We start from the raw sequence: 24,288 nt of genomic DNA, 5'->3' as shown, positions 1-24,288 counted from the left end.
CCCATCATCCGATTTAATTAAATCGGAATTATAACGGCTAGTCAAACTAGCCATTATAAACAGCCTGTATAAATACTCTGTTATGTTAATGAAATGTGTGCTTCTTTTCTTTAAGATTTTTTTTCTCTTCTTCTCTTCTATACTCTGTTCTTCTCGCCTTCTGCTTCAAGGACTCAGTTCAATCTACACTAAGTTATCATTGTCAATGGCCAAAATTTTCACCATTACACATACAACCTCCGATGTAGCTTCTCATCGACATGTATCTGCCGCCATTGATGATGGTAAACCATGCATCACATGGCCTGCGCCAACACTCACCAGTGTGTATACGCAGCCATCTCCGACATGATCCAAGATGATAAAAACTCATCAGATCACTCTATTCATGCCACCTATATCAACTGTTTCTCAGTGCCTTTGAAGCACCAGCCAAGTTATTTAATTAGGATTAATTAATATTTCTAATTATAAAATTACAGAATGGAGTGAAGACATAATATTTCTCATTTCTCATTGCAAATATGGCTTAATATTTCCTAAAACAGTTTTCAAAAACAGCAATTTAACAAGAAAACAGTTGACTCAATTTGTGATATTATACACGGCAATATCTGTTTTTACTCCACAGAAAGAACATGATTTTAAGAGTTTAATAGCTTTTCTGACAGAATAGTTTCGAGGAATGAAATTTTACAAGAACTTTTTAAAAGTAGAAACAGTGAAAGGAATTTATGAATTAACAAGATATTATATACACAGGGCAATATCAGTTCTAACTATACAGTACCTGAACCCCAAAAGCATGGCTCAAATTTCTGCGCCATATCCAAAGTTGTGATCCATCAATCATCTTACTTCCGAGAAATCTGCATTTATATTCGCCAGTTACACAAAAAAGATAATCGAGTGGATCATGTAATTGCATCGTTGGCGAGCTGCTTACAACATGGGATCTCCAGTCCTTTTTGTTCAAAATGCTACCATCTTCCATAGACTGTGGATGTGAACAGACACGATGGAATATATGAACAAGAACTATGGCATCAAGAGCAGCATATTCCACCTGCATTTCATCAAAGTAGAAACTTTACTAACAGAAAATACCTTCCAGATCTTCACGATCATCAAAATTCATATAAACAATGCAACTACATGTCAATTCAGGAAAAAGATCAAAGTATTGGGAAACAATGGCACGAATGGCCGATAAATAATAAACTTTCCAGATAAATAATCGGCAGATATAAATATATAAGAGAAAGAGAGCTGTATTTTCCAGACAATTGAAATCGGCAGATAAATAATAAACTTTCGCACAAAATTTAAGTCATAGAAAGTTTGAACGATACTGGAATTAAAATAAGGAGCCCAGTATTCAAGGACAATCACATGAATGACCCCAGTCCAGGTACTGAAGTGATCTGCATTTTTCAGATCAACTGAAGTTGGCAGATAAATAGCAAGATTTTCCACAACTTTTTAGTCATTTAAAATGTCGAACCAGATTGAAAATAAATTAAGACGTTATTTCAGAAATAAAACAAATTTCCGTATTTTTTTGAATAAACTGAAAGTGGAAGATATATAGAAATTTTTTCCATGATTTTTAGTTACTTGAATATTCGAACAAGGCTGTAAATAAAATATTTCAGATATAAAATAAAGTGATAAAGAACAATCGCGTAAATGACCAAAGTCCAGGAACTGAAGCGAACTAAAGTTATCTGCATTTTCCAGATAATATAATTCAGAATCTTTGGAAATTAATTCCCGTTACTTGATTTTGGCTCAAAGGTCTTTGCTCCCAGTCGCTGTTCCGTCTTGTCTTGTTCAAGGCAGCCCCAAGAATTTCCTAATATTCAAATAAATTAATCAAAGTTCATAATTGACATAAGAAGAAAAATGCTATTCAGTTCTCTCCTGTAATCTGAATACCTTTGTTAGCCCAGAAAGCCCGCCATGAGGTTCTTTGAAGAGCTTCTGAATGTCAAGCAGCGTCTCATACGTTCTAAAGCACTCTAGGTCTCCATAAGATCCCCAGAGCTGACGGATATCGCATTGGAAGTTATAACCTGTGTTTGAAAAATACACTTCCATCATCGAATCTACAAGAAACAAGATTTTTCAACAATATGATACTAGAAGCCTACCAAGCTTCAAAATTTCTGAAGAATGGAATAAGACTCTCAAACAATGGTCCAGCTCTTGCCTCCCTTCCTCATAAAGCTTTATTAAATCAAAAATAAAAACTCTATTCAATGACGCAATCTGCATGATAGATACCTGCAGACAAAGCAGACTCAGACCAACCGGTAGGCAGAAGAGAAAAACTAGATGCTACACCAAAAATGCAAGGATTTAGGATTCATTGGATGAAATGAATTCAACGTTCGAAGTAAAACGTTATTACTTGAACTGTATTGCTTTCATTTTAAGTTCATTTGGGGATTGAATTGCCTTTCCCAGACTACGAACCACGGCAAAATGTAACGAAGATGATTACCTTGCTGGGCTTGCTTCCTTTTTCATAATTTGGTTTCCACTCACAATCCACCCCAACAACTCTTAAATCCCTGAACTGCATCATGGCACCATGTAATCCCTGGATATCATCAACCCATGTGATACCATCTAGAAGAAAATTCTTGGCATCCAAATAGGAGGACGTTGGAGGGCAGGATACCAACACTGCACATTCACATGCATGTTCATGAGAATGACCGTATAAAATACGTAAAAATATAGAAATTTTTTAACAAATTTTACTCTCGCGATGACAAACATCAAGGCCATCGGTTTAACATCAGACAGTCGACAATGAAAATGTTCACACAAGACCTAGCTCACGAGAAGTTGCTAAGGATATCACCAAAGACCAAGTCAACGGGAGGCTGAGTCGATGAAAGAGACTTGGAGAGGAAAATACCCCATTCGTGAAATATTTTTGGGTTAGATAAACCCCGTTGTCAAGATATTTGAGACACTTTTGATGAAAGATATCAGAGCGATTTGCAAAATATGCAAGAACTTTCCATCTTTTGGAGTTCTTGAAGCTTATTGTGTTCTTGAATTGGTTGATCGCCAGGGCTCTGATACAAACCTTCCACACGTGTATCAGAGAAAGTGCGCGAAGAAGACCATTCAATCAAGCGGATACGTGGTAGTCAAACAGAGTTGACCATCAAACTCATGACCCTATATAAAGAGGGCACTTCGAATAAAGATGGGAGCGAAAAAGAAGTGGTTCGTCCAGATGGCTGGAGTTCGGGATCACGATCTTGGATCCGGAGCAGACGACCGATACGGCCACTTTCCATTCTATCGATTCTTCCTTTACCTTTCCCTTCTAGTTCTTGAGAGTGTGAGATTGTTACATTGTGATTGTTCAGCCTCTTCCGGGAAGTACGTATTCAGATCTTCTTTATATGATCGACCTTTCTCGGTGAATCAAGAATTTCCGTCACATCATTTCTAGTAAGATCAACTCAGGATCTTAACAGGCTCTCACAGAAGTCAATGATGGAGTCCAAGATGAAATACAGGCCCAATGTAGACTGATTTGATGGAAGCACATCGAACCATAACTGTTGACCAGCGTCCAATATATATATCAAGAGATACTATTGTTTCGTAGCCCACGGGATAATTACCTTATTTGTTTATACCAGGTTCCAGTTAAATACTTTAACAAAAACACGATACAATGACAAAAGTGTTTTTCAAAAGTTATGGATGAATGAAATGTGACACTTGCCGACAGGTTCCATTCCCAACCCATCCATTACTATGCAATTGAAAAAGTCTGATTTTGTTATATTTGGAGATGTTTTCAATATTTCTAGCAATCAACATACTTCAGACGTACATTCAGGCGCATAGTTCAAACAATCAATGTCGAAACAATACTTTCCTCATTGATAGAGAAGAAAATTAGAAAAATGGAAAACAAAAGTGCACACCTGTCTCCGGGGTGAAACAACTGATTGAATGACGCTTACACAATTCATCCACTTTCTCCAAGTAACCCGCTTCAGCAGCCAAATATATCTTCATAGCCAAAAAGCCCAACGTTACATTTAAGATTCAACTCTGTACTATACAAAGATACATTAACTGCAACTTTTAAAATTGGTTGCAAAAAGATTTCCAGAGGTTGTGGAGTAAGAGCAAACCAGGTGCTCTAGAAGTTGCCTCTCGTTGTTAGTCTTAATCTCAGCAATGTCCCACAAACCCTTTCGAGCTAGTTTCTTCAAAGAGCTGGATGGAGGATTTTCGAATTTATTTATTGACAGGATCATTGCACGAACTACAGTAGTGACAGAAAAAGTTTTTTTCTAATTTACCTTCGTTTATATAAATGATAGACATCTGAAAACTCTTGCAAAAGATCATTATTCTTGATAATGATATATGCCCTCTTCAGCATATTGATATCCACGTATTTCTTCACGAGTAAATGAATCATTGGTTCACCCAATTGGATCGCCAACTTCTCAGCAACGTTATACTGCTTTTCTTCAATCAGCTTATCAAAGAGGGACTGAGAGGGTAAGCAATATTGGTAAACTGGAAAACGCTCTAAGAGGGCGACAGCTGTTATGTATGATCTGGACACTATAAAACCAGATATATACTTCCCCATTTGCGATTTAGCCATCTCCAAGGAAGCATCATTAACCTCTGATCCGAACATGGCTTCTGCAATTTCTTCAATATCGATTTGAAAAACTTCAAGAACTTTTAAAAGTATCCTTTCCTCATGAGAAACTCGTCCAGAAAGGATATCACGAAACAAATGAGCTGCAAAGCTCTTCGCATCGGGAGTGATTGCTTGCTTATCGTCCATAGAAAGCAGTCGGCGAAGGGAAGAAATCAATAAATGGCTGAACCCTTCGGTGTAAGAAGGCCCCAAAATCGGCAAAATATATAAACATTGTAGGACGAACATAGCTGGTCCTGGCTGAGGTGAATTGCTCAGCGCTTGAGGAACTTGGTGTTGAAGAACCTTAAATTTTGGAGTCGCTTTTAGCGATCCTGAATAAAAATGTTCATAAAAAGATAACACAAATTAAACAACTTTAATATAAGATCAGTGCTAAAGAATAAGGTAAAATAATTCGATAGTTTTACCACATATGTAGCATTCTTTCATAAGATACACGAACATCGCAGGAGAAACGTGGGATAGATCAGAGAAAGCGTGCAAGTAGATGTCTCTTCGCTGGTCCATATTTTCTGGATTGTCCGGACTAGCCCCGACTTCAGCTCTGCGCATGACTAAGAGACTACACGGTACGTTCATTTGAATCAAGGTTTAATAACGACATTTCCCTCATAAAATTATTTTTTTTGGAAAAATCGAGCTAACTAAGCAAGAACAGAGATATTTGAAATAGGATCGAACAGTCGTCCAATTTACGCATCAAATGAAGTTCTTATAAAACGAAGTAAGCTCAAATTACGAGGTCCGACGGCAGAAATCATTTCCAAGCTAGAAAAAATCGGGTACAGAAAAATCGAGCAAACTAAGCAAGAACAATTGCATTTCGAATATGATCGAACAATCGTCCGATTCATACTTCAATTTAAGTTCATACGAAACCAAGGTAAGCTCAAATTACGAGATCCGACGGCAAAAATCACTTCCAAGCTAGAATTGACCGGGAGCAGAAAAATCGAGCAAATTAAGCAAGAACAATAGCATTTCAAATAGGATCGAATAATCGTCCGATTCATGCGTCAAGCAAAGTTCAAATAAATCAAGTTAAGCTCAAATTCACGAAATCCGACTGCAGAAATCATCTCCTTCTCAGAAATGGAAGGACGTCAAGGGGATTTTGAATCATCAACGCCATAAAGACATTCACCAAGTCAACATTGATGAAATCCTAGCAGAAAAGACAGCTTAGATCGGGGAAACCGGAGGAAATAGAAATCGGAAACAGAAAGAGGCAGAAATGGAAAGGAATGAAGAAGGAAAGATGGAGAGGGAGCGCGGAATCTTACCTCGACGGAGAGTTGGACGCGGGGATGAACTCGGTCGGATTCGAGGGGTTGGCGAGAAGGATCGGGATGGAAACCCAGCGACGATCGGTGGTGTTCTCGAGGTCGATCTTATTCCCATAATCCCGTTTTCTGTTCAGATTTTCCACCGTTTGCCCTCTTTTCCCGCCTTTTCTCTCTCTCTCTCTCTCTTTCCCTATTCTTTCTCTCTCTCTTTCTCTCTTTTCTTAATCTCTCTCTTCTTATTCTCTCTCGCTCTGTTCTGACTCTCTCTCTCTGTTATTTCTCTCTCTCTCTTTCTCTCTCTTCTAATTCTCTCTCGCTCTGTTCTGACTCTCTTTCAGTTATTTCTCTCTCGCTCTGTTCTGACTCTCTTTCAGTTATTTCTCTCTCTCTCTGTTATTTCTCTCTTTTTCTCTCTTCTAATTCTCTCTCGCTCTGTTCTGACTCTCTCTGTTATTTCTCTCTTTTTCTCTCTTCTAATTCTCTCTCGCTCAGTCGCTCTGTTCTGACTCTCTCTTTGTTATTTCTCTCTCTTGCTCTCTCTTCTAATTCTCTTTCTATATCTGTTCATTGTCTCTCTTTGTTCTTTCTCTCTCTTGTTTTGTTCTTTCTCTCTCTCGCTCTGTTCGTACTCTCTCTGTCTTTGTTATTCTCTCTCTTCCTGTTCTTACTTTCTCTCGCTTTGTTCTTATTCTCTCTCTTTCTCTTATTATTCTCTCTCGCTCTGTTCATACTCTCTCTCTCTCTCTTTGTTCTTACTCTCTCTCGCTTTTTTCTTGCTCTTTCTCTCTCTCGCTCTGTTTGTACTCTCTCGCTCTCTTTGTTATTACTCTCTCTCTTCTTACTCTCTCTCGCTCAGTTCATACTCTCTCTCTGTTCTTACTCACACTCTCTCTCTGTCTTACTCTCTCTCTCTCTCTCTCATTAAACTTGCTCTCTGTTCTTACTCACTCTCTCTCTAAACGTGCTCTCTCTGTTCTTACTCTCTCTCTAAGCGTGCTCTCTCTGTTCTTACTCTCTCTCTAAAATTTCTCTCTCTGTTCTTATTCACTCTCTCTCTCTCTCTAAACTTGCTCTCTCTGTTCTTACTCACTCTCTCTCTAAACTTTCTATCTCTCCCTGTTCTTACTCACTCTCTCTCTCTAAACTTGCTCTCGCTGTTCTTACTCACTCTCTCTCTAAACTTTCTCCCCTCTCCCTGTTCTTACTCACTCTCTCTCTAAACTTTCTATCTCTGTTCTTACTCACTCTCTCTAAACTTTCTCTCTCCTTGTTCTTACTCACTCTCTCTCTAAACTTTCTCCCCTCTCCCTGTTCTTACTCACTCTCTCTCTAAACTTGCTCTCGCTGTTCTTACTCACTCTCTCTCTAAACTTTCTATCTCTGTTCTTAGTCACTCTCTCTAAACTTTCTCTCTCCCTGTTCTTACTCACTCTCTCTCTAAACTTTCTCCCCTCTCCCTGTTCTTACTCACTCTCTCTCTAACCTTTCTCCCCTCTCCCTGTTCTTACTCACTCTCTCTCTAAACTTGCTCTCGCTGTTCTTACTCACTCTCTCTCTAAACTTTCTATCTCTGTTCTTACTCACTCTCTCTCTCTAAACTTGCTCTCGCTGTTCTTACTCACTCTCTCTAAACTTTCTATCTCTGTTCTTAGTCACTCTCTCGAAACTTTCTCTCTCCCTGTTCTTACTCACTCTCTCTCTAAACTTTCTCTCTCCCTGTTCTTACTCACTCTCTCTCTAAACTTTCTCCCCTCTCCCTGTTCTTACTCACTCTCTCTCTAAACTTTCTCCCCTCTCCCTGTTCTTACTCACTCTCTCTCTAAACTTTCTCCCCTCTCCCTGTTCTTACTCACTCTCTCTCGAAACTTTCTCCCCTCTCCCTGTGCTTACTCACTCTCTCTCTAAACTTGCTCTCGCTGTTCTTACTCACTCTCTCTCTAAACTTTCTCTCTCTCCCTGTTCTTACTCACTCTCTCTCTCTAAACTTGCTCTCGCTGTTCTTACTCACTCTCTCTCTAAACTTTCTATCTCTGTTCTTAGTCACTCTCTCTAAACTTTCTCTCTCCCTGTTCTTACTCACTCTCTCTCTAAACTTTCTCCCCTCTCCCTGTTCTTACTCACTCTCTCTCTAAACTTTCTCCCCTCTCCCTGTTCTTACTCATTCTCTCTCTAAACTTTCTCCCCTCTCCCTGTTCTTACTCACTCTCTCTCTAAACTTTCTCTCTCTCTCCCTATTCTTACTCACTCTCTCTCTAAACTTTCTCTCTCTCTCCCTATTCTTACTCACTCTCTCTCTAAACTTTCTTCCCTCTCTCTCTCCTTCATGTCACATAATCAGTCTTTTCTCTTCCCTCTTCTCTCTCTCCTGTCACACACTCTAATATTCTCCTCTCTTTCTTTCCTCTTTTTCTACTTCTTGTAATGCATATTATTGGCTTCTCTCTCTAATTCTCTCCGCGCTCTTCTGTTACACTCATTATCATCTCTCTTTCCCCTGTCCCATACCCTCATAATCTCTCGCTCATCCTCTCCCATTTTTCTCATTTCTCATTCTCCTCATTTTCTCTTTCTCTTTCATCCTGTCCCATTATTTCATTATCTCATTCTCCTCATTTTTCTCTCTCTCATCCTGTCCCGCTTTCTCACAATCTCATTCTCCTCCTTTTTTTCTCCCTCTCTCATCTTGTCCCATTTTCTCAAAATCTCATTCTCCTCTTTTTTATCTCTCTATCATAATTTCATTCTCCTCTTTTTTCTCTCTCTTCCTGTCTCATTTCCTCATAATCTCATTCTCCTCTTTCTCTCTCTCTCTCTCATCCGGTCCCATTCTCTCATAATTCATTCTCCTCTCTTCTCTCTCTACCCCTCCCTATCTCTCTCTCTCATCCAGTCACATTCTCTCATAAGCTCATTCTCCTCTCTCTCATCCTGTCACATACACTCATAATCTCATTCTCTCTTCTCTCTCTACTCAAAGACCTGTGATCTCACAGACCTCTCTCCTCTCTCTACTGTCACATACTCCCATTTTTCTCTCTATCTTCTCTCTCCTATCAGGATGTTACATTCAATCTCTCACTACATTCCTTCTCTTCTCTATCTCTCTCCTCTTCTTCTCTCTCCCTCCCTCTCCCACTCTCCACCACCTCCCCAGCTTCTGGGTGATATTTTATTTCTTACAGTTTTCTATATTTTCAGTTTCACAATTAATTGAGCGGTTGACCATGGAAAAAAATAAATGTCAGGAAAATAATAAAACTTTTTACAATTAAAATTCCATCGACCACATCGGAATATTCTAAAAATCGTAGAATTATGAAAACTTTGGCATCCAAATTTTTATTTCACAGAAATTAGGAAAATCTCAGCCACAATAAATGGCAAAAATAAAAATTCAGAGAAATTTTCGATTAAGTATAAAATATCCTCGTGGCCCCCAAGATCTGCAATCTGTCTCCAGTTTTAGAGATCTGTGGTAAAAGAAAATCAGTTCTAAAAGTTAAATATAAGCGAAAATATAAGATATAAAAATGGTACTGAAGAATGGGGAATGAACCCTTCAATTTAGCTGCGAAGAAAAAAGTATAATAAATCGCATAAAAATTATAAACGTAAATATTTTGGGAAGGGAAACAGTGCAGTGAAAATAATTGAGGAAAAAGATGAAATCTTAATCTGAAGTCCGAACTGAATAGAAAAAATTGCGGTTCAATTATAACTAAAAAAAATATTTGTTTAGTTACCGACAGAATTTTGGGAGAAAATGAATGAAGTCACTTTTCAATCTCAATATGATTTATTCATACCGACAAAAAAATCGTGATTATTTATGGCGAATGGCACTGGAGTCAAATTAATTTCATAAAATTCTGCAGAAAATCAACAATGTCGCAGTCCAAACTAATTGAAATTTGTGATTGATTCATTAATACGAAGAAATCGTGACTTTTTTTTTAACAATATTACGAAGAAATCGTGACTTACTCAGAGAAATATATGGGATCTTAAATCTGAAGTCCGAATTACAGAAAAAAACGTGATTTAATTACAGCTAAGAAAAATTTGCGTTTAATAACAAAACATAGAATTTTCGGAAGATAATTAACGTAGTTAAAATCTAATTCAATAAAATCGTGATTTATTCGTAATGAAAAACGTATAAATAAAAAGAAAAATCGTGTCCTTCAGCTGCAACATGAAGAATTTTAGAAGAAAATGAATCATGTCATTGTCCACTCTAACTGACAAAAGTCGTGATTTACTCATGACTAAAACAATTCGAAATGTAGCCACAGATTAATGTCGCAAACAAATTAATTGAGAAAATAGATGAAATCTATAATCTGCCGTCTTAACTAAATAAAAAAAATTCTGATTTAATTGTGACAAAGAAAAATTATGCGTTTAGTTTACCGCAGGAAATTTTGGAAGAAAATGTACGCTGAGCGAACTAATCGAACAAAATCGTGATTTGTTCATACCTAGAAAAAAGTCGTGATATAATGCAGAGCAGTAAAATTAATTGAGAAAACAGATGACATCTAAAATCCGCGGTTCAAGCTGATCAGAAAATATTCTTGATTTAAATATTCTTAAGCAGTCTGCATATAGTCACAGGAAAGATGATTTGGAAGCAAATGAACAATGCGGCCATTCAAACTGATCGAAAAAAATATGATTTCATAATTGCTATGAAAAGATCATGAGTTAGTTATATGGGTCAATGGAGTGCAGCCAAAATAATTGCAGAAGTATAGATGAAATCTAAAATGTGACGCTCAAACTGAATTAAAAAATTGTTTCGTAATTATAACTGAGAAAAAGTATGCGTACGGTTGGTTACAGAACAAGGAATTTCGGAAGAAAATGAATAATATCACCGTCCAAGCAAACTGAAACATCGTGATATAATTATAACTAAGAAAAACTCCGTGCGTAATCACAGAAAAAAGCAGGAAAATAACTCGGAAGAATTGCAGCAACCCGAACACCCATTCATGAGCTCGGCTCCCGAGTACCAAAAAAGAGGTAGGATCAAGAAATAAAAATCCAACCACTCATACCGGTCTTTCCTGCTTGGAAAGTAATATCACCGTCCAAGCAAACTGAAACATCGTGATATAATTATAACTAAGAAAAAATCAGAGTGTAATCACAGAAAATGCAGGAAATTAACTTGGAAGAATTGCAGCAACCCGAACACCCATTCATGAGCTCGGCTCCCGAGTACAAAAAAAGAGGTAAGATCAAGAAATAAAAATCCAACCACTCATACCGGCATTTCCTGCTTGGAAAGTAATATCACCGTCCAAGCAAACTGAAGCATCGTGATATAATTATAACTAAGAAAAAATCAGTTCGTAATCACAGAAAAATGCAGGAAAATAACTCGGAAGAATTGCAGCAACCCGAACACCCATTCATGAGCTCAGCTCCTCAGTACAAAAAAAGAGGTATAGATCAAGAAATAAAAATCAAACCACTCGTACCGGCATTTCCTGCTTTGAAAGTAGTATGAAATCAAGACTGACGATTCACAGGTTCCACAGAGCATAATCCTGATTCTCTGATGATTCTGCGATTACGTTCATCCCTCCCATTTACCAAAATCTCCCCGTCACCGCCTCCATCAATCTCCGGCACCAATACACTAGCGTTCCGTCGATTTCTATTCCCCTGATTGAACAGCATGATCCTGATTCTCTGGTGAATCGAGCGCCGTCCGAACAGAGTTGATGCTAGAACACCGGGAGACGGCCGCGAAGGTGTTTCAAGACCGAATGGAGGACTCAGTATTCCATCTGAAGGAATCTGCTCATGTAACTGACATGACGAACAACTTCCCAAACTGCTCTCGCAGTGGTGGCTTTCTGGAAGTGGATTGCTTCTCGATCCGGTGTCGATGTGAGGGCCATGAGAAAGAGGTGTTGAGGACGCCGGGTCAGTATATCTGCAGCTGTTGCAGTACCAGTTGCCTTCTGGAACGTCTCGGCCAAGACCAACGCAGTAAGTATGCGCAGGTGAATCGCATATGTCGCATAGAAGCATTAGATTATCATCGCCGCCCTGCTGGCATTCTATGCACACTACGCTGGCATATGGATCGAGAAAGCCCATAATTTCTTCTTCGGAAGGCTGGTAAACCTGCAAAAAAAGATTCAAAATCAAGGTTTCACGACCAATTTATGTGGAGCTCAGAGATAAGCGCAGGTGAAAAATAGTGATGGTACGAACAGTTATCTACGTCAGGAAGAAGAAGAAGAAGATTGTAACACTTATTTAGGCCATTGCTACAGTGTGGTATTGATACGTCCTCTAACCCTGAAGGGTATCTTAGGAATTTTAGCCACTAGGGGCATTTTAGTCATTTCATGTTTAGGGTAGATTGCTTCCTTTTCTTATAAATATGTGTAGCTCTCCCTCGAGGAGGGATGTCAAGACTGAAGGTAAGATTGGCCTCTTGGCTCACTATCTCAATCCTCTTCGTCTCAGTCCCATCCCCTTGACCATCAACGATCCCCTATCCTTATGATCATCTCACCGGATCTTCAGCCGGCTCGTCCCTGGTCGACCCCTCTACCCCCTCTGTTCGACCCCTCTTATCATTCCCGTTTCACCTCTCTATCCTGCGAAATTCTACCCTCCTCATCCTCTACTCTCCTCGCGATACGAACCTAGATCAAGGTTCTTATCACATGCCCCCAGTAAAGGGGCAGTCGATTGAACAGGGATTGGATCCTGGTTTTCAGACTCAAGTTTGGGAATGAGTATCTGGCAGAGACAACTGAGGAGCAGGTAAGGAATTTTCAAAGAGTTCCTACCAGAGAGAGATCGAGGGGAAAATCTCAGTTCTCGATCACATCGAGAACTTGGGAAACAGGTTCAGGTAGCTGTGCATTTTCATGCGCTCAAACTTGCTCACATTATTTGGCTCCTACCATAGGGGTTTTGCCGTCCTTAATGATGATAATGATGATGAGAGGACGATGATATAATTCTCGTCATTCAGCTTTACTGGGATAAATATGACAGTGACGAGAAGAAGTTCAGTAATCATCATCCTGATTTAGTATCTGTCATTCTTCATCAAAGCGAAAAAATGCTGAACAAAGACAATTATAATGGGGGGATGAATTTCTTTTAGATACTGCAGTTTCTTCCTTGTAATGTGACTCATTATATCTCTGCATGATAACAACGGGCTTCTCATCGTCATTGCAGTTACTATGTTGCTAGGATTTTTTTTTGAATGAACTATGTTGCTAGGATGATAATGATAATGATGACATCATATTCCATATCCAAACTGCGGAAGATAACCATAACGATGAGATTGATAGTGAATGACAATGCCAATGAGGCATTCGTCGTCGTCCTCCAACCATAATGAACAGTACAATTTCACCGACAACAGTAAACCGACAGAAGTTTGCTCGTTGACTGGTCATTTTTTCACGTAAATTGGTTTTTTTGTACGATTCCATTGCTTTGAATTCTAAACCATATTTCAGAAAGCAAAAAAATCTTTGTTAAATAGTTTAAAAAGCTAAAGTGACAAAAAAATAATAGTAAATGTTAATTCTTAGTCAGCATTTTACGGTTCTTAAATTTGAGAGAGAGTGTGAAAGAAAAAAGGGTTTCAGGTTGACCCATCATCTGATTCTCGAGCCAACAAGAAAAAACAAAGCCAAGAGAATTTTGAAAGAAGAGTCAACATCCAATGCCAAATGCGAAATACAAGAATATTTTTTTCTTTCCCGTGGATGATTCAAAAAAATTGTAAAATACTCATTCATCAAGTAAGGTCAACCGCCAGTTTTCTATGACAACCAATTTTGAAACAGACTTAACTCGTAAACGAAATATTCTTTGCTTGGATGGTTCAAAAATATAAAGCGAGAACAAAATGAAAATTGAAAACCCAAAAATCCACGACATTATTCATCTAAAAGAAGCATCACACCATAGTTTAATAGATTATTTCATCTCCAGAAACCTGATTAACCCACATCCAAGCAACTTGAACAAAAGATCTATTTTTTTTTTTGAAATAAAAAACTGGGTTCGAAAGAAGCACCTGATCTCTAATCGGAATCCTAACAACAGTCATCCTCAGGCTGAATCCAGACTTTGTGACCGTCTTAAATCGCCTCTTGCACACTGGGCATCTGGACTCGACCTTTGACCACTCCATGATGCAAGCAAAGCAGAAGAAATGGGCACAGCAGTCAAGAACACCGCGTACAATCTCTCTTCTCTCTTCCGACAAGCAGATTCCACAGATTTGTAACGCCAATTTGTCGAGATTCTTCCCTTTCCCTTTATTTTCAGCGTGATTTCCCACCAGAGTCGGTCTCTGATTCAAATCCGGAATTTTTTCAATCAAGATCTCGCGAGAATCACCCGAAGAATCGGACTCCGAGGAATCTGATCGGATCATCCGCCGCTTCCGACCGCGATTCCGCCCCTTTTTCTCAAAGCAACAATCTTCATCGTCCGAAATCGAAACCCTTGTCGCATTTCTCCTTCGAATCGGAACTTTCCTCCTCCGATTCTTCGAGATCTTCCTCTGGGGGGACTTCGCCGGCTCCTCCTCTTCCTCTTCGTCCTCGTCGGGAGCGAAATCCTCGTCTTTGTCATCATCATAATCATCCTCCTCCTCGGGAAGAACTTCGGGGACCAGCCGAGGCGCAGCCCGAGCTTTCCTCGGCATCGGAGGCCCCAAATCCCCCTCAAAATCGACAGAAACAATCGAATTTCTTCGCCTCTTCGCCCTAGATTTCCTCCTCCTCTTCCGCCGGGGCCTTCCCCCTTCTCCATCCTCCTCCTCCTCCTCCTCCGAATCATCTTCCCAATCAATCTCCTCCTCTTCTTCTTCGTCTTCTTCGCCTTCAGAGCAGGAAGCGGCCTCGGAGGCCTCTCTGGAGGCGTCAGAAGAGTAGGAATCGCAAGAACTCTCGCAATCTTCGTCCAAACCCACAACGAATTCCTCGTCGGAGGGGTCGTCTGAGCCGCTGCAATCTCTCGCCCACCCCCTTCTCCTCCCCTTTCGCTGCAATCTCTTCTTCTGGGTCTTCCCCAATCCGGCCTTCTTCTTCGCCATGGAAGCCCCCACGAACACCGATCGAAAGATATCTTCTTCGGCACTAGAATTCCTCCATTGATGATCTCTTCTTCTTCTTCTTATTCTTCGACGATAGCTGAAGTTTGATCTGGCTGGCTCTCCCCGAGAAATCGCCCGTTGAGGAGAGAGAGATGAAGAGAGAAAGAGAAGGAAATCGAGAGAGAAAGAGTGGTTTGTATTTCGTATTTATAGCGCAGTTTGTGTAGGCGGTTTTTTGCATTTTACCCCCGTTTATTTCCCTAAATTGTTGTTTTATCTACCTCATGATCTGTCTAATTTTATTATTTGTAGTTGCAAACTCCCGTTATTTTTTTATTCGGTGAATCTTAGGTAGTTGCAAACTTGCAATTTGGGTAAATCTGTACTTGAGAAAAAAATAAAAGTTTGGTTGTGATAGTTTATTAGTGTTGGCAAATTGAAATTTTAGAGTAAACTAGGGTTTTCTCTTTTAAAAAAATGACCATTAGGGTTTTATTTCAAAAAAATGAGTCTTCAGTTGTGTTATCAGTACAGTTTAAGTAGAATGTTGAAATTGTAAAATCTAGCAGTTGGAGTCTTTAACTTTTGATGATTCAGAGCACTGGTGGGCCATCATGATCTGCATGTTTTATGATATGTTATTTTTTTATTTGATGAATCTTCGGTAGTGGCAATTTTAGATAGGAGTTGTCAGAATGGGCAAATCAGTATTTGATAAAAAATAAATAAACTTGGGTTGTGGTATTTTATTTGTGTTGAAAAATCTATACAATAGAGTAGCTAGGGTTTTTAAATTTTAACTACTATTATGGCTCTTCAATTCTGTTCTCAGTAGACTCTGAATCAGCAATAGAATATTATTGTAAGATATTGCGCATTGAGTTTTTGAGTTTTGATGATTCAGTACATGAGTGGGCCATCATGATCTTTATATGTTTATGATATGTTGATTTTAAATTTAATAAATATTCGGTAGTTTTATTTTAATTATAGGTCAGGTTTGGATGAATTACAAGTTTGTATTTAAGAAAAAAATATCAAAATTGGGTTTTGAAATTGTACTTGTGTTGACGGATCAAAGGAATAGAGTCATTAGGCTGTTTTAAGTTTATAATAATTTAAGAGTCTTCAATTGTATTCTCAGCACAGCTTAAAGAAGTAGAACGTTGTAGTTGTAAAATCTTGCACATTGAGTTTTTAACTTTTGATGGTTCGGAATACTCGTGGACCCTCATGATCTTCCGATTTTTACGATATGTTATTGTTTATGTCATGAATCTTAGTTGTAAATTAGATATGGGTGGGGGTTGTATGAATGGATAAGCCTGTATTAAAGAAAAGGTAAATTTTGGATTTTGAAATTTTGCTTTTGTATAAATCAAAATAATGTAGTCATTCAGGTTTTTAAATTAAAGTATAGCCAATATTTTAGACATATACATTTCTTATTTTTAATCATTAGGGTCTCTGCCCTTTTTGCAACTTCTTATTCAAAATTTTGTCCACAATACATATCTTTTTTCTAATTTTTTATTATTATTCAATTCTAAGAATTCCCAACGTGCGGATATTCTAAATCAGATCTAGATTTGAACATATGGCAGTGATTGTTCTTAATGAATTAGTGGCGTGAGGTTATAGTAAATCTCTTTTTGGTTTTGCAATTTTGAATTTTTAATTGCACCCAAGGATATAAACCTCAAAATTTTAGTAATATTCAAAATTTTCAGCACACATGAGAACATGAATAAATATTCTTCGCCATAACTCTAATTCATACAACTAAACTTGTTGGTCTTGATGTTAGTGGAGCTTTCTATTCTGAATTAAATTTTCTCGTTAAAATAGCTTGAAGGTATTAAATGGGACATGTAAAGTACACAAACTAGAGGATGAATGAACTTGGATTTTGGGCAAAGCAGCAACCAACAATGCAGAATTACTCTTTCAATAGATATGAAGAAAAGGAGAAATATATCATTTTTTGAGAATACATTTTTCAAACACTTACAGATTCACCATTGGGCTTCTCTAGCATAAAATTATTATGTAGAATACAGGAGAAATCAAGGTGATATGAAATGAGAAATCAAGTTGATAAGAATTAAGAATTAAGTCAAACACAATAAATTCTTTTACCCAACTCTAGGAAGTCAGCCCTTTTTTCCTCCTTTTTCAATTTGGGATTTAACTCTAAAGACTTTTTGACAGTGGAAGGGCCCTACTTTGATACCTCCTTTGCATGTCTTAGCTTTTACATGGAAGGTTACATCTCCCTTTTGACATAACAAGAATTAGGTTCAGTAAATCATGAAATAAATTTCCCTAAAATATGCTAGTGTTACATTGGCCACCTTAGTGATCATGCTCAATGGATATTACCTAAGATAGGTGATTATGTAATTGTGTGTTTAGTGGGATCCACTAATTGGAAATTCTTATAAATGGGGTTACCATTAAAAACAACGGATTGATTTGCTAAAGGAAAATATCCAATGAATCACTCTATTTAGGCACACAATTTTATATAATAATCTGAGTCTATGAATTTAGTTTTGATTAAGTCCTAAAAAAATTTTGACTCATTTTCTATTGGGAGCATTGATAGGAATATTTTTGGAGTACACGTCTAGTTCTCAAATGGTTGGATATTCACAGGCCTTCAATCACTCCATGCAAATCCCTGTAGCTGAATCCATTAAATGATTAAGCTCAATGTGACATCACATTTTGGTTCATATCTTCAGACAAGGTCAAAGGATCACAGAATCATCAATGTATATAAACTTTATACCAAATCATGAGCCTCAAAGCTTGCCCTAATTTTAGTACTTTGTGGTCTACAATGATTTGGTCTAGAAAGTTCAATGTGACACACATTGATCAAGTGATCACTGAGATCTGCCTATGCTTGACTATATTAAGATACTAATTCTTTTCAATAAGAATAAGTTGGTAGGACAATTATAAGTAAAGTGTCATTCAAAACAATGCATTGAGAAAGGAGAAATCTTCTCTAGGATTTAATTAGTCCAAAGGGAAGCAATGTCTTAAAAATGAACTACGGCAACCCAAGAGTTAGTAATTTAACCACCTTAATTAGCACAAAAAACTCAGCTTTCTCATGGTCGCTTTTTGAGGTTGATGTTTCATTCGTTTAATGTATTCCCTAAGTTTTCTCATGCACTTAACCTTATCAGAGAAGCGACAATAGAACACGATAAGAGACCATATTTTATCTCCCTGACATTCTCTTCTATGATCCATATGATGTCCCCTCTGAATTCCTATGATTTCTAATGATTTAAACACTGATCATACTTTGTTTGAGAATGGAACTTCGCAAATGTTTGAGATGATATTATTCTAATCTCACTTAATTGAACTAATATATGGAATCATGTATTTACCCATTGAGATAAAACACTGATCATAACCATTAATTCCATGAGCACCATCCTCCACATCCTTCTCTATTTCTTTCTCTACCTGGTTCAATTCATTCTTCTTCTGGTAATAGGAGAATAATAAGGGATGGGAAGTTCGTCGTTCACCTAAGAATGAACATTGATGTGGGTGGTTTGACACAATCGTTCATGTCCAAAGTACATGTTTGTGTTCATGTTCGCGTTCATGTTTGTTTGGACAGACACAAACTTCCCATCCCTTGGATAATTGAACTGAAGATTGCATTGGACATACATCCTTATCATTAGAAATATAAGTTCACATTTACATAATACACTTGCCTCGATGTTTGGGCCAACACCAGCTCAGGAATCATCGGCAAACACTGCAGACAGCACAAGCTCTTGCACGAAGCTCGATCTACGCGCCCTCTCCTTCTGCTCTTTCTCCGACAAAGATTGCTCCACGCTGCTCACAAATGTAAAAAAAAATAAATGAAAAAAGAAGAAGTAATCTTCTGTTTCAGCCGAAGTTTTGATCTTCTGTTTTTAGATTCAACTACACGATGTAGAGAATAACATCACTAATTAGAAAAAAATGCAGTATACTTGATTAAAGAAAATATAGAAGATATGATCACTCCATAATTAAAAATATTAGGAATCTAATAAGATGAAAGCTTTAGTTTCTTCCCCTTTGTAAAACTCGAGGCTTTTCTCTCCTGCAGCTAAATAGGACTTCCCATGAAAACAGTATCTCGACTAGTAAAATATTTATCTGCCCGACAGTTATTAATTTGACTTTATTTTCTCGATTCAGCTTACACAAATACGAGAATCTTTTGTAAAAAAAGACTGAGATGAATTTGATTCATAGGTAATGATTGCGAAAATTCCTGATCAGTACAGATACTAAAATCAGAAAAAATTAATCAAATGAAAGCTGGCGTCTGAGACTAGCGTGCTTTCTCTCCCTCTCTCTCTCTTTCGCTGAGTCAGGAAGAGATATGATAGAGGACATATTCATAATCTGGAATCAACAAACCTTCAAGAACACGATAAGAGCAAAAGCTCCGCCAAATAATAATCATTTTAAAATTTACAGGAATAATGTTTAATAAAACCTTACTTACAAAGTGTGAAATCCAACTGAGTACCGAACATAACTAGCACGCATCACTTTTCAAACATATCTCACGCTAGGGATGACCTGAATAAATCTCCTCTTTAAAATAATCCAGTTTCAGAAGAAGTATTTCTCTTTTATCTTCTTCCAAGAAGAAAATTCAAAAAATCCCCAAGATATGAATTACTTGGGCTTCATAATTCTCAGCACTATTCTGCTACTTCACAATACGATAAGAGATTTCTTTTAAGCAAATAAAGTAGCAAGAGTTCAAAGTTGTTAAATCACGCAGAACATACCTTTCAACATTCTTTTTAGTGGTTGTTTTGTTCTTCTCTGCGCTTTTAGAGTCAGATGTCTGAAGCAGAGCGTCTTTGAATGAAGCAGTGCTAGGAGATTTGTACATAAACGACGATAACAAGGGATCCGGTGCCGTGTTCGGAGCAGGAGTCATGTAAGAAGATCCTCCCAAAAGAGTTTGCAACTGTCCTTCCCTCAATTCCTTCTTCAACTGGGACAGCGCAGAATGGGACATAGAGGACCCTCTGTGGAGTCTCCTTCTACGGTGCACGTGTAAATTCATCAAGGATAACAGAAAAATAAACCAAATGGACAAGCAGTTAGTTGAGTGATCCCGCTTGATGTTGAATGACAATGACGATGACGACTTTATAGGCATCATCATCATCATCATCATCATCATCAAGGTGTCAACAAATGGCAATAATAATTCATCATAATTATCTCGTCATTCGTGACGACGCCGACAATCTATCGGTGTCAGCTGCTGACGACAAGGCTTGCAGCAGCTGCAAGAAGCTCGTGGTCGACAGCAGAGGAGAGAATTGGTCCTTCAATTGACATCATCTGCCGGCCGTTTCGATGACGATGACGACTTCGTTGTTGTTATTGTCATCTTGGCACGGATGAATGGCGAGGACGACGATGATCCGTCATCATTCTCTCATCATAAAAAAACAGCAGAATTTATGATTAAAAGAAAGACAACACAATAATGATAATAGATGAAACTAATCCATTTTTTTTCATTTTTTTTAATTAAAAGAGGGAAGACCACCCGGAATTCGGTGGCCAACCCAATGATGAAACTAATCCATAGCAAGGATATCTTCAAAAAGTGTCCGTGCATAATAGTTATGTGACCCACGTAATCAAGAATGTCCATTCCAATCCTCGCTTCACAAATTGGGCACACCTGAAGAAAGAAGTGCGCAGAAAAACCAAATAAGTTGCAGCAAGAAGCAGAAAACACACGAAATTCTTCCACGAGGTCGTAGCGCTACGAAAACTACTCGGAAATTTGATCTCAAATCAAAATTTTAATATAAACAAGTCGAATGGGTTTCCTCTGATTCAATCCGTTAAAAACAGGGTGGAGCGTTTGCCAATGTTTCAGCGGTTAACCCAAACTTCATTTCATCAGTAAATGAACCAAACCCTAAAATTCATCGACGATTGAGCTATTAGATGAAGAAGAGACAGCGAAATCAAGACAAAATACCCCGGTCTTCGCCTCGAAAGCATGCTCATCGGTGATGTGATGGCAGAGCCCAGCCATGTCGAAATCCTCCCCGCAATAAGGGCAGGGGAATTCCGTTCGCGCATCGTCCTCTCCAGCCTCGACGTCCTCGAACCCTAAAAACGAATCTGCAAAAATCACGACCCAAAATCAGAAACCGGGCGATTACAACAAGGGCACCGATTCCCGAAACTGACCGAATCGGGACTGGATTGCGCCGAAGTGCCTCCTGGACGTGCCGGCGGGACGATCCCAAGAATCGGGCTCCATCGATGCTTCTGCCGGAAACCCTAGAAGACCCAAATCGCAGAATTTGCAGCGATTGGCCGGCCCGGTAAGGATTGAAGATTTGATTGTGGAAATGGGGAGAAGGGTGGGTCGGGGACGAGGAAAGATGAGTTCTTGCAGCCGCTACGGGCAGAGAAGAAGTCGAGAAGAGAGTAGGGGGGAAATGGGGATCGAAAGCTTACCACCCCTTTTGCTCCTTTACCGGCAATTTATGCCAGTGATTTCATCGAATGATGTCTCACTCGCGCGCGTGGAATATATATAGAGAGAGAAAGGGGGAGAGAGAAAGAGCCTTAAATGAGAGAGAGAAAGAGAAAGAGAGATGAAGAGAGTGGAAGGAGAGAGAGATAGAGAGAAAAAAACTTAAATGAGATAAAGGAGAGATATATAGAGATAAAGGTGAGAGAAAGAGACTTAATTGAGATAAAGGCAGAAGAGAGTTGTAGTGAATTGTTATAACTAGTCCCAAGATGCTATGGTAACTCCATAAAATATAAATCCAAACATAATCAATATGATGATGCAAAAAAAGGTACTGAAGATCTCTGTTTGTCACCAGTGAGACATCGACGCCCTCAGCCTGCACCGCTAGGCGTGCACTTGTTGCATGCGGCAATGGAAGAGCTACTCCAAGACAAGGGAGAGATAACCGCCAATGATAAACCCACAGGGAAATAGTAAACTAGGAGAGAGATATATATGAAAGAAGAAAAATGCAATAGCTCTTTCACCGGAGCAGTAAAAACCTTCCATTTGAGAAAAGAGACATCTGATGCAAGCGGGTGTTCAAGAAAACATTTTTCTTAGGCTATAGATCAACCTCTTATTTTTCATCAACACCTTTAAAGTCATAACCTAGACATCCAAATATGTACAATATGGGATAGGCAATATATTTTCTAGTCATACCCTTTTGGACACATTCCTATCAAGAGGGGATTTTTGTATTTTGTTAATTGATTGGAATTTGTGACCTAAACTATCTCTACCCAAAACTCCAAGGGAAAATTCACATTCAACTAAAAACACCTTACTCTATTTGTAATTATGCAGTATGTTTACTTTTCTAACTCCAATTCGAACAGGACGAGTATGCCATGCTAATGTGCCTTGGATGATCCACATCTCCAGGTGTGATACGATGAGATAGAATGCAATAGAAACAAAGACAGGGAATGGGTTACCTACTCCTAACAGTCAAAACGATACCTTTCATTCAATTCTTCATTAGAAGTCTAGCCACAAGAAAAATTCCCGCAGCTACCACAGTAGCAGCATGTATAAGAGAGGAAATGGGAGTAGGACCCTCTATAGCAACGGGTAACCATACATGAAGAGGGAATTGTGCGGATTTAGCAATTGCACTAAGGAATAATATGAAGAACATGTATGGGGGCTGACTCCTGCCCAGTGCCGAAGGTCAAGGAAGTTGGTGACCTGATGACAGGGGAGCCAGCGACCGAAGCCCCGGTGAACGGCGGCTGTGGCTATAACGGTCCTAAGGTAGCGAAATTCCTTGTCGTGTAAGTTCTGATTTGCATAAAAAATATTTTTCATCTCAGAGCTGTGTAATTTTTTTCAACATCTATTTTCTTTTGTCTTTGTATATCTTGTTGTGTATCTGATCCAAGATCTCTTTGGCTTAGCATTTGTTTTTTTTCAATTACTAAATTCTGATGGGATGATTCTTTGAATCAAAGAATGATCACCAATATCAATGTATATTGTGTACTACTTAGACTGATAAATCTGAAGGAAATTTCTATATCCTCAATTCAAAGAGGAGAGATGCGTCTAGATGTAATGTTGATTCAAAAGGATCTATCTCTAATAGTAATAGGAGTTGGACTTCTCCTTTTTCCAAGAGCAACAAAAAAAAATTGTTGTATGTGGGCTATTCCTAGTATTTTACTCCTAAGTATAGGTTTTATTTTTTTGGCCAATCTGGCCTTTCAACAAATAAATGAAAGTTTTATTTGTCAATTCTATGGTCTTGGACCATCAATAGTGATTTTTCCTTGGAGTTTGGCTACTTTATTGATCCACTTACTTCCATTATTTTCTATGCTATTTTGATGAGGTGTTTTCTTCTGTATAAAGTGGTGATTAACTTCATGATTAAGGATTATTACCATTATCAAATTCACAAGGCCTTGATCTTCTTCAACATTTGACTCTCCACTCTTCTGCGCCAATTCTTGAACTGAGATAAAACCTCTAACGTGCTCCAATTCTTCAACCTATAAGTATCATTATTCCTAATAGAAACAACACATGTAGTACTTGAATAAGACTGAAACTAATCAATGTGAGTGCAAATGATAAGAGAAACTAGAATCAATAATACATGAGTTTACTAATCCAGCAGTCACTAAAGTAGCAGTGCTCGTCTTTCTAGAAGACATCTTCATGTTCTTCAACTTCAGACAATACTTCCTCAAGTGTCCTTTCTCGTGATGCTTATGGCAGGTCTTATTCTTGAACTAATTGATCCTAGCCTAGGACTGCTGAATCCTACCTCCTGAATTTTCCTTCTCATTTTTTCTTCCACGTTGCATCCTATTATCTTCTGACTCATCTTTTGCTAATAATAATAAAGCTAGGTCATAATAATGTCTTCACGACCTTATGCTTTACCTCCATGTAAAAAATTTGTCATGACATGATTATATGATGCAAGTAGTGATACAAGCAGAACAAGAACTTGTATCTTTGTCATAGAACACCTACTCTATCTTCATCATACATTTAACCAACTGACTAAATTAACCAATAAGACCACATACATCAGAAAATTCAGACATATCCCAAA

At 38.3% G+C, this 24,288-nt stretch overlaps 3 protein-coding genes across 5 annotated transcripts; all 3 read right to left on the bottom strand.

The window, feature by feature from the left end:
* Nucleotides 1-642: 642 nt before the first annotated feature.
* LOC144714522 (Polynucleotidyl transferase, ribonuclease H-like superfamily protein) lies at nucleotides 643-6,559 on the bottom strand. Of its 3 annotated transcripts, none has more exons than XM_078589272.1 (11): nucleotides 6,010-6,559; nucleotides 5,134-5,288; nucleotides 4,347-5,037; nucleotides 4,176-4,260; nucleotides 3,963-4,050; nucleotides 2,507-2,691; nucleotides 2,154-2,286; nucleotides 1,939-2,075; nucleotides 1,781-1,855; nucleotides 947-1,066; nucleotides 643-869 (listed from the first exon to the last, which is right to left on the bottom strand). In XM_078589272.1, the coding sequence occupies exons 2-11, from the start codon at nucleotides 5,276-5,278 to the stop codon at nucleotides 855-857; spliced, it is 1,674 nt and encodes a 557-aa protein (XP_078445398.1). In that variant the 5' UTR covers nucleotides 5,279-5,288; nucleotides 6,010-6,559; the 3' UTR covers nucleotides 643-854. The 3 variants fall into 3 exon arrangements, with proteins under 3 accessions (XP_078445398.1, XP_078445399.1, XP_078445397.1); XM_078589273.1 differs by having other exon boundaries at nucleotides 5,134-5,270; XM_078589271.1 differs by having other exon boundaries at nucleotides 5,134-5,280; nucleotides 6,010-6,558.
* A 2,703-nt stretch (nucleotides 6,560-9,262) lies between these two features.
* LOC144714681 (uncharacterized) lies at nucleotides 9,263-15,301 on the bottom strand. The gene is made up of 3 exons (XM_078589462.1): nucleotides 14,090-15,301; nucleotides 11,502-12,156; nucleotides 9,263-9,482 (listed from the first exon to the last, which is right to left on the bottom strand). Exons 1-2 carry the CDS (start codon nucleotides 15,113-15,115, stop codon nucleotides 11,533-11,535), a joined length of 1,650 nt encoding a protein of 549 aa, XP_078445588.1. The 5' UTR covers nucleotides 15,116-15,301; the 3' UTR covers nucleotides 9,263-9,482; nucleotides 11,502-11,532.
* A 3,501-nt stretch (nucleotides 15,302-18,802) lies between these two features.
* On the bottom strand, nucleotides 18,803-21,711 carry LOC144714682 (protein DEHYDRATION-INDUCED 19 homolog 2-like). The gene is made up of 5 exons (XM_078589463.1): nucleotides 21,386-21,711; nucleotides 21,171-21,316; nucleotides 20,778-20,864; nucleotides 19,948-20,219; nucleotides 18,803-18,991 (listed from the first exon to the last, which is right to left on the bottom strand). The coding sequence occupies exons 1-5, from the start codon at nucleotides 21,456-21,458 to the stop codon at nucleotides 18,889-18,891; spliced, it is 681 nt and encodes a 226-aa protein (XP_078445589.1). The 5' UTR covers nucleotides 21,459-21,711; the 3' UTR covers nucleotides 18,803-18,888.
* Between the last annotated feature and the right edge of the window lie 2,577 nt (nucleotides 21,712-24,288).

Source organism: Wolffia australiana, chromosome 17 (assembly GCF_029677425.1).
Source record: "Wolffia australiana isolate 7733 chromosome 17, ASM2967742v1".
NCBI lineage: Eukaryota > Viridiplantae > Streptophyta > Magnoliopsida > Alismatales > Araceae > Wolffia > Wolffia australiana.
This window is presented reverse-complemented; position numbering and strand designations above follow the sequence as displayed.

What these genes read in the sequence shown, in the direction of transcription:
- LOC144714682 (XM_078589463.1), bottom strand. Translation starts at nt 21,458, where the DNA reads ATGGAGCCCGATTCTTGGGATCGTCCCGCCGGCACGTCCAGGAGGCAC. An exon ending in CTTTCGAGGCGAAGACCGGG is followed by an intron (nt 20,865 to 21,170) that starts GTATTTTGTCTT and finishes TTCTTTCTTCAG; the next exon opens with GTGTGCCCAATTTGTGAAGC. An exon ending in ACTAAAAAGAATGTTGAAAG is followed by an intron (nt 18,992 to 19,947) that starts GTATGTTCTGCG and finishes ATTTGTGAGCAG; the next exon opens with CGTGGAGCAATCTTTGTCGG.
- LOC144714681 (XM_078589462.1), bottom strand. Translation starts at nt 15,115, where the DNA reads ATGGCGAAGAAGAAGGCCGGATTGGGGAAGACCCAGAAGAAGAGATTG. An exon ending in GGATTCCGATTAGAGATCAG is followed by an intron (nt 12,157 to 14,089) that starts GTGCTTCTTTCG and finishes CTTTTTTTGCAG; the next exon opens with GTTTACCAGCCTTCCGAAGA.
- LOC144714522 (XM_078589271.1), bottom strand. Translation starts at nt 6,127, where the DNA reads ATGGGAATAAGATCGACCTCGAGAACACCACCGATCGTCGCTGGGTTT. An exon ending in GAAAGAATGCTACATATGTG is followed by an intron (nt 5,038 to 5,133) that starts GTAAAACTATCG and finishes ATTTTTATTCAG; the next exon opens with GATCGCTAAAAGCGACTCCA. An exon ending in GGCTTTCTGGGCTAACAAAG is followed by an intron (nt 1,856 to 1,938) that starts GTATTCAGATTA and finishes TTTGAATATTAG; the next exon opens with GAAATTCTTGGGGCTGCCTT.